This window comes from Anomaloglossus baeobatrachus, chromosome 1 (assembly GCF_048569485.1).
Source record: "Anomaloglossus baeobatrachus isolate aAnoBae1 chromosome 1, aAnoBae1.hap1, whole genome shotgun sequence".
NCBI classification, from domain to species: Eukaryota; Metazoa; Chordata; class Amphibia; order Anura; family Aromobatidae; genus Anomaloglossus; species Anomaloglossus baeobatrachus.
Window position 1 is genome coordinate 227,345,233 of NC_134353.1, and position 9,779 is coordinate 227,355,011.

At 52.7% G+C, this 9,779-nt stretch overlaps 1 protein-coding gene across 1 annotated transcript in view; it reads right to left on the reverse strand.

The window, feature by feature from the left end:
- The window catches only part of NAA15 (N-alpha-acetyltransferase 15, NatA auxiliary subunit), a 122,128-nt gene extending 115,417 nt beyond the window's left edge, over positions 1-6,711 (reverse strand). Inside the window, exon 1 of the mRNA XM_075348528.1 lies at positions 6,431-6,711. Within this exon, the coding sequence (XP_075204643.1) occupies positions 6,431-6,484 (54 nt within the window). The 5' untranslated portion in view covers positions 6,485-6,711. The remainder of the gene's footprint in view (positions 1-6,430) is intronic.
- Positions 6,712-9,779: the final 3,068 nt, after the last annotated feature.

Below are 9,779 nucleotides of genomic sequence, written 5' to 3' on the forward strand. Positions count from 1 at the left end.
AAGATTAACCATATTGTCATTACAGATTAAAAAAAACAATCGGTAGAAATAAAAAAAAATTCTGAAGTAGTTGGCATACATGGCATACCTGTATGTGATGTGGTAATGCGGAGATGATACAGTTTGCTATGTGGGTGGATGTAAAAGATGCTGAAGCAGCATTATCCCAGCTGCTCCACACACTTGAAGACTTGTTCCTGCCTCCCCGGAGAGGTACATGAGCGGGAGCAGGATGTGCTTAGGCTGGCAGAGGAGCAGTGCCAACCCGAGATGAAGAAAGATCACTTGCTGCACTAATCACCATAGCCTTCTTATTTGCTGGGGGAAGCATAAAACGGAGCAGTCTCCCCTCAAGTACTATGTATGACTATAGGACCCATTTTACTGTGCAAAACAAATGTCCATATAGCGTTCAGTGTGCTAATTGCAGAAGATGGAGCCAATGAAGGCTTGTCACACCCAGTTATTAGGGCATCACACTCATGATCAGATCATGAACACAGTGGGGCCAAGCTGTATGTACCTGTATATAGACAGCCACACTGATAAGGCAAGTATCACTGACCACGCACAGTCTCTCTCCTTGGTGACAGACTGAAGACCGTGGCCACCAGAGAATCCACTGACAAATCTCAGGAATACTGAACATTACTGGAGCTGTCCAGCCACATAAAATGTTGTGTTTACATCCTACATAATTAAAGGGAATATATCAGCAGGTTTTTGCTATCTCAACTGAGAGCAGCATAATGTAGGCAAAGAGACTCTGAATCCAATGATGTATCACTTAGATTACTGGCTGCAGCCGTTCTGACACAATCTGAATTCCAAGCTTTAGTCATGTAGCTGAGCCCAGGGAACTGCCCTCGCCCACACCAGGCTCTCTATAGAGATTCAGTACAACAAGGAAAGAAACGATCAAATGCCCAATGTTAACATGTATCAAAAAGTTTTTATTAAATACAATATAAATAATTATAAATGCAACACGTGCACAGTGGAACATCTATCTATCTATCTATCTATATATATATACACACATACACGGTAAATATATAAATTATATATATATATATATATATATATATATATATATATATATATATATATTATATATATATATTTACCGTGTATGTGTGTATATATATAGATAGATAGATAGATAGATAGATAGATAGATGTTCCACTGTCATACAAAAACATCAGACTGGGATCACATTTAATGTGATCCCAGTCAGTTTATTTGTATGAATTGATATATCGGGTGCAAAAATCCTTCCCAAGCAGCATCCTACCATCCATTCAATATATTCAAAAAATCAGAAGGCAGCACTTATGTTTCTTTTTGTGTAACGTAAGTTACCAAGTAATAACATTGTATTTTGCACTTTATTGGTATTGTTGACAAATCAAACTGTGTTGAAATCTATTGAGAATAGTGCAATGTACAATATACACTCCCTCATTTTTGTGGCTGCCTTCAGAGAACAGTCTGTAGCCATTATTAACTCCGTTTTTGGCCTCTGAATGTAACGTAAGTTATCATGAAATGACCCATGAGTTGATCTAACAATGCATGTTACTTTACTGTAATTTTTTACCTAATTTCTATAGATTGTACATGGACAGTGAGGAGGGGGTGCTGGACTGCCCTTCTCTCCAGCTAGACTTAGCAATGATAATCACCAAGTGATAAAGCCTTGAGTTTAAGTAAACAACAGCATGGAGTCTGATAAGAGAGGCACAGTTGATTTTTGTTTTTTTAACACCTACAACATGCTGGCTTCAGTGTACATAGCAAAAACCTGCCGACAGATTCCCTTTAACGCTAGTACTATACGAGAACTATGATCGTTGCTGAACAGCCACACTGGTTTTTACTAGTGGTGAGTGAGCACTACCATGCACAGTACTCGTAACCAGCAGTTGGATGCTCAGATGGGCACAACTCGAGTACCCGAGTATAATGGAAATTAATAGGGAATTCTTCCACAAAAATGCTTGCATTCCTCATTGACTTCCATTATACTTGTGAAGGAAATATATAACTGTAGAGGAAATGTATGACAGCAATATTAACGTAACATTGGTTTATGTCTGCCATCCCTGTGTCTGTCTCTACACAAAGGGCATAACTTTTAGGGATTTTGATTATTACCGGACAGATAGGGTGTCATTTGCGACGCCTCGGCCTGGCACACTGAGCGTCAAGGCATGAACAGATGGTAGCTCGTGGTCAGGCTTCACATTTTCTATACCCTATAGGAAGGGTTGTTTGGAAGAAACATGGCATTTAATTTGCAAGGTACACACCGCTAAATTAGTCCACGGTCCAGCCACAGAGCTGAGATTGGAATATTAAAATCTAGACCGTCCTAGAAACAAGAGCCCAGGGTCAAAAGGAAGCTGCTCACATGCAGGGCTGCCTATACTGGAGTGTGCCAGATTTCATTTTCTCCTTCCCCCAAGCAAACAAAAGGCAACTTAGACTGGAATATTTAGGTATTTCTGTTATTTCTCCCTTTTATTTTATAACTGTTTTTCTTATTTGTGTCATTTTTATCTTTTATATATTTTTATTGTAAGCACTGTATTTTTTATATTAAAGCTTAAAACTTTAAAGTTTGAACTTTGTATATTCTAAATAATCTGTAGCCTTAGGCTACTTTCACACATCCGGATTTTTGCTCTGCGGCACAATACGGCGTTCTGCAGAAAAACCGCAACCGGCTTTTGTAACGCATAGACTTACATTACATTTTGCATAGACTTACATTAGTACCGTATTGTGCCGCAGGGGCTTGTGTTCGGTCACGTTTTTGCCGCATGCGACAGATTTAGCCGATGCCGCTGCCGGATCGAACGTTCCCTGCAACGTTTTTTGCTCCGGCAAAAAACACCGCATCGCGCCGCATCCGGCCGCTGCGGCGCATTTTTCAATGCATACCTATGGAGGCCGGATGCGGCGCGATGCGGAAAAAAACGCATCCGGTCGCCGCATGCGGTTTTTTCCACTGCGCATGCTCAGTAGCATGCCGCAACCGGAAAAAAACGGACGGGCTGCATGTAAAAACTTATGCAACGGATGCGGTGTTTTCGCCGCATCCGTTGCATAGTTTTCACAGCCGGATTGAGCCGCACTGCTCAAACCGGATGTGTGAAAGTAGCCTTACAGAGAGTGTGTGACCCTGTTTATTGTGAGACAGTAGTAGATTTCGGGGACTCATCACCCCGTGTTTGATGAGTATTGGCAGCGTGTTGTGTAGTTGGGGTGTGATTTCTGCTCACTTGATAGCCTATAAGAGAGGTTGAGTGCTGGATTGAGTGAGGGGAGATAAACTAACCCTTGCAGGCGCACCCAACGTCACATGCTGAGAAGTGTGCTCTTTAGTCGCGCCCATGTGAGCATCCAACTGTACCCCAGCATGGTAGTGCTCACTCATCACTGGCTCTGACCCTTTTTGTGTCTGCACCTGTGACCATACACAATATACACTGTATACGTATACACCTAGCCAGCGTGCATGACCACCTTTGTGCACAGGTGCAGCCTATAAGATGTGCACGAACCCTACTTCTGGAATCTACATAGTGGATACACCACATGGCCAAAAACAAGCAGCAGCGGTGACATTTCACTGAAGTTGCATTGTTCATTTTCCTATAAGGCATTGTTGGGAATGTCTGATGGACGGACAAACACTGACCATACTCTGCTAATCCCCGGGGAATATGTAATAAGACAGACGCTCTCTAATACAGGGAAGGGGGTCTTACAAACACTCAGGAGGAGGGGTGAGCTACAGACCTGACATCCACTGAACACCAGCATTAAGAGTAGTGAAAAAAAGCGCTGACAGTCAACATCTACATTGGATTTCCAGACAAATCCACCAATTTATCGATCATTAATAACAGCCACAGGATGATAAAAAGGTGACAGTGCGGGCTCCGCCGACAGCCCGACAGCCCGTGCAGGGATGGGGCGAGTCTCTAGCACTAGTAGCGAGCACATGGCAGCCTGCTATTTTTGGGACTGGACCATAGCACACTTCAGCGCAGGCTGGATCATGTGCTTTTCTGCCCTGACGTCTCCGGTCACACTTCATACAGCGATATCAGATTCTTTTACCTGTCTGATCTTGTGATCTCCTCAGAGATAAGGGATCCCTTTCTTTCCACATGAGTAACAGTCACCCAAAGTGAAAGTGACGGGTGTTTTATGGGTTTCGGAAAACTGTTGTTTCCTGGCTGCAGCTTGTTTAATAAAGACAAAAAACCTGCTTTTTCTCAGCCTCCCCGAGTACTGCACTGCAGCCAGTGAGCTCCATGGCTCTGCCCGAGGTGTCGGCACAAGGCCTCAGGGCCCCTGAGCTCAGTGCCTTACCTGGGGAGGGTGAGCAAAGCACAGCCAAGGGAAGAAAGGGAAACAGAAACTGGAAACCCCCTTAATAAGGACAGCAGGGGAGACTGCTATATCGCCTTATATCTACTGTCCTTATGTGAGATAACAGAAGGGAATTTCAGGCAATGTAAAAAAAAAAGGATAGAGGAAAACAAGACAAGCACCACACGTTACTGTCCTCTACTATTATACCACCATCACATCCACAGCCCTCCACACTGCTGAGGGTGGTCTCTGCCGAGTTCCTCATACAGTAGCTTCTTGGCAGTACCTTGGTGAGGTGAAACCTTTCCCATGTGTGGTCCCCCGCCCGGTGCCCTCCATTATATCTCCCGCTGACTCCTCCGATGATGCCGGGGTCCTCCGGGCTGTTAGCTTGTAGTACCTGCTGTCTCTAAGAGCACAGTCTGTACAATATACTGAACTGGCCAGCAGTGGATACCTGCATGACACCCCATGACGCCCCATGGCACAGGCGAATGGTGCCCGGACCCTCAGGCAGCTCACCCTCTCCGTGCAGTCGTTACAATATTCATGTTCCTGCTATTTCTGAGAGCGCAGCCGGTAAGAGATGCTGCAGTCCTCCTACACAGAGCGCTCCCTACACAAACCAGGCCACACAATGGCCGCACACTAACACGTGGTCCAAAATGGAGGCTTTCAGTCAGTCTAATGTAATGTCCCCTGACATCTGTAAGAACTGGGCATCATTTGTTTCCATGACAACCTGACCCAGGCGTCCATGTTTACAGAACACTAGGGTGAGGTATCATCCAGCCGCTCCAGCGTCACGCACCGCTCACCTCCCACCACAGCAATGTGCGGCTCCCCCTCTGCCATCTGACCACCCGTGTCTACATGTTCTGTGAGGGTAAATGCACAGAGTGGAGGAGGCCTGACCCAGAATAGGCCGCTACGTCTCATTTTGGCAGATTCAGGGCGCTCTTATATCACATGGACAAACAATCATCTGGACAGCGGCCGGCTGTGGCTTCCCACACGTCACTAATAAGAAAAACCCTGGAAATGTTTTACAACCAATCAGTTGTGGTAAATGAGAACACAGTAAAGGGTTAATTACCACAGCTCCTCCCCCTGGTCATTATTTACAGGCTTTATCAATCATCACATCTACAGCCAATCACTAGGCTCTGTGGTCTGGTAACATCCCTAATTGGCGCATCAGTCATCACATTGCTCCGCTATGTAGCCTGGCGCCATCACCGACTGGCTACAGTAGTCATCCCATCTACACCCAATCGGTGAACTCCATGGTCTTGTGCCATCACTGATTGGCTGTAGATGTTAAGACTACTGCAGTCAATCAGTGGACTCTGGTGCCAGCACACCTACAGCCAATCGCTAAGCTCTGTGATCTGGTATCATCCCTGATTGGCTGTAGATGTAATGACTGCTGCAGCCAATCACTAGTCTCTGATGCCATCACCAATTGGCTGTAGAGGTGATGACTACTACAGCCAGTGGACTTTGCTGCCAGCACATCTACAGTTAATTAATGGACTCTGTAGTCTGGTACCATCACTTGAATGGCTACAGCAGTCATCTCCTCTACAGCCAATCGCTGTGCTTTGTGATCTGGTATCATCCCTGATTGGCTGCAGTAGTCATCCCATCTACACCCAATCGGTGGACTCCATTGTCTTGTGCCATCACTGATTGGCTGTAGAGGTTATGACTACTGCAGTCAGTGGACTCTGGCGCCATCACATCTACAGCCAATCAGTGGACTCTGTAGTCTGGTGCCATCACTGATTGGCTGCAGCTCCCATCACATCTACAGCCAATCGCTGGGCTCGGTGTTCACGTGCAGTAGTCGGGATGTCACTGGCTCCCGGTGCCTGGCTGTAGTCACTTACAGGACGGTGGGCACAGGGCGGGGAGCACTGACATGTCAGTGAGGGCACAGGGCGCCTACAGGGGCAGGTAATGGCCGCTCCCAGTATGCCCGCTTATAAAGCCCCCGTACCACTACCCGGCACAGTCATGAGCGCTGCCCCTTCTCACCAGGATCCTCTTGAACAGCGCGTTCTCCTTCGGCGGGAGGCTGACACTCGGCATTTCGCGGCCGCTCCTCACCCGTCCACACGGACTCGTACGACACCCGCTCCCCTGCGTCCACTCCTCGTGTCTTAAACCGAAAACACACAATGGGCGCCTGGGAATAAGCAAGGGTTACCGGTCCGGCTGCTGCTTCTCCTCCGCCCCGGCCGTCAGGGCCCCGGCCGAGTACTTCACGTGGTAACAGAACAGACCCGACAAGAAGCAGAGGCCAAAATGGCGGAAGGAGGAGGGACGGCTTCCCAGGTCACCGGGAGATCCGCGCATGCGCTATGACCCACCATTTCCGCTTCACCCGGTCCCGCCCACACCACGCTCGGGGGTAACGCTCGGCTGCAGTCTCACCTGTGATCTGATCTGTGCGAAACCGGGTGCGATGTACGTGAAGCGGGGTGTGCAGCGTGAGAGGAGTCGGGTGGGCGAGGAGCCTGCTGGGATGTATACGGAGTGGAGTAGGCGAGGGGATGGATTGGGGTGTGCGAGGAGTCGGGTGGGGTATGGGAAGTGTAATTTGCACAGAGCGGAGTGTGGGATGAGCGAGGTGTGGTGTGAGGATCGGTATGTGCGTGAAATGGGCTGTGGGGAGGCGGGTGGGGTATGAGGTGAGGTGTGTACGGAGGTATTAGCGGTGTATGAGGTGAGGTATGAGCGGGGTGTGAGGTGTATGTGTGCGGAGGGATGAGGAGCGGGGTGTGAGGTGTATGGGTGCGGAGGGATGAGGAGCGGGGTGTGAGGTGTATGGGTGCGGAGGGATGAGGAGCGGGGTGTGAGGTGTATGGGTGCGGAGGGATGAGGAGCGGGGTGTGAGGTGTATGGGTGCGGAGGGATGAGGAGCGGGGTGTGAGGTGTATGGGTGCGGAGGGATGAGGAGCGGGGTGTGAGGTGTATGGGTGCGGAGGGATGAGGAGCGGGGTGTGAGGTGTATGGGTGCGGAGGGATGAGGAGCGGGGTGTGAGGTGTATGGGTGCGGAGGGATGAGGAGCGGGGTGTGAGGTGTATGGGTGCGGAGGGATGAGGAGCGGGGTGTGAGGTGTATGGGTGCGGAGGGATGAGGAGCGGGGTGTGAGGTGTATGGGTGCGGAGGGATGAGGAGCGGGGTGTGAGGTGTATGGGTGCGGAGGGATGAGGAGCGGGGTGTGAGGTGTATGGGTGCGGAGGGATGAGGAGCGGGGTGTGAGGTGTATGGGTGCGGAGGGATGAGGAGCGGGGTGTGAGGTGTACGGGTGCGGAGGGATGAGGAGCGGGGTGTGAGGTGTACGGGTGCGGAGGGATGAGGAGCGGGGTGTGAGGTGTACGGGTGCGGAGGGATGAGGAGCGGGGTGTGAGGTGTACGGGTGCGGAGGGATGAGGAGCGGGGTGTGAGGTGTACGGGTGCGGAGGGATGAGGAGCGGGGTGTGAGGTGTACGGGTGCGGAGGGATGAGGAGCGGGGTGTGAGGTGTACGGGTGCGGAGGGATGAGGAGCGGGGTGTGAGGTGTACGGGTGCGGAGGGATGAGGAGCGGGGTGTGAGGTGTACGGGTGCGGAGGGATGAGGAGCGGGGTGTGAGGTGTACGGGTGCGGAGGGATGAGGAGCGGGGTGTGAGGTGTACGGGTGCGGAGGGATGAGGAGCGGGGTGTGAGGTGTACGGGTGCGGAGGGATGAGGAGCGGGGTGTGAGGTGTACGGGTGCGGAGGGATGAGGAGCGGGGTGTGAGGTGTACGGGTGCGGAGGGATGAGGAGCGGGGTGTGAGGTGTACGGGTGCGGAGGGATGAGGAGCGGGGTGTGAGGTGTACGGGTGCGGAGGGATGAGGAGCGGGGTGTGAGGTGTACGGGTGCGGAGGGATGAGGAGCGGGGTGTGAGGTGTACGGGTGCGGAGGGATGAGGAGCGGGGTGTGAGGTGTACGGGTGCGGAGGGATGAGGAGCGGGGTGTGAGGTGTACGGGTGCGGAGGGATGAGGAGCGGGGTGTGAGGTGTACGGGTGCGGAGGGATGAGGAGCGGGGTGTGAGGTGTACGGGTGCGGAGGGATGAGGAGCGGGGTGTGAGGTGTACGGGTGCGGAGGGATGAGGAGCGGGGTGTGAGGTGTACGGGTGCGGAGGGATGAGGAGCGGGGGTGTGAGGTGTACGGGTGCGGAGGGATGAGGAGCGGGGTGTGAGGTGTACGGGTGCGGAGGGATGAGGAGCGGGGTGTGAGGTGTACGGGTGCGGAGGGATGAGGAGCGGGGTGTGAGGTGTACGGGTGCGGAGGGATGAGGAGCGGGGTGTGAGGTGTACGGGTGCGGAGGGATGAGGAGCGGGGTGTGAGGTGTACGGGTGCGGAGGGATGAGGAGCGGGGTGTGAGGTGTACGGGTGCGGAGGGATGAGGAGCGGGGTGTGAGGTGTACGGGTGCGGAGGGATGAGGAGCGGGGTGTGAGGTGTACGGGTGCGGAGGGATGAGGAGCGGGGTGTGAGGTGTACGGGTGCGGAGGGATGAGGAGCGGGGTGTGAGGTGTACGGGTGCGGAGGGATGAGGAGCGGGGTGTGAGGTGTACGGGTGCGGAGGGATGAGGAGCGGGGTGTGAGGTGTACGGGTGCGGAGGGATGAGGAGCGGGGTGTGAGGTGTACGGGTGCGGAGGGATGAGGAGCGGGGTGTGAGGTGTACGGGTGCGGAGGGATGAGGAGCGGGGTGTGAGGTGTACGGGTGCGGAGGGATGAGGAGCGGGGTGTGAGGTGTACGGGTGCGGAGGGATGAGGAGCGGGGTGTGAGGTGTACGGGTGCGGAGGGATGAGGAGCGGGGTGTGAGGTGTACGGGTGCGGAGGGATGAGGAGCGGGGTGTGAGGTGTACGGGTGCGGAGGGATGAGGAGCGGGGTGTGAGGTGTACGGGTGCGGAGGGATGAGGAGCGGGGTGTGAGGTGTACGGGTGCGGAGGGATGAGGAGCGGGGTGTGAGGTGTACGGGTGCGGAGGGATGAGGAGCGGGGTGTGAGGTGTACGGGTGCGGAGGGATGAGGAGCGGGGTGTGAGGTGTACGGGTGCGGAGGGATGAGGAGCGGGGTGTGAGGTGTACGGGTGCGGAGGGATGAGGAGCGGGGTGTGAGGTGTACGGGTGCGGAGGGATGAGGAGCGGGGTGTGAGGTGTACGGGTGCGGAGGGATGAGGAGCGGGGTGTGAGGTGTACGGGTGCGGAGGGATGAGGAGCGGGGTGTGAGGTGTACGGGTGCGGAGGGATGAGGAGCGGGGTGTGAGGTGTACGGGTGCGGAGGGATGAGGAGCGGGGTGTGAGGTGTACGGGTGCGGAGGGATGAGGAGCGGGGTGTGAGGTGTACG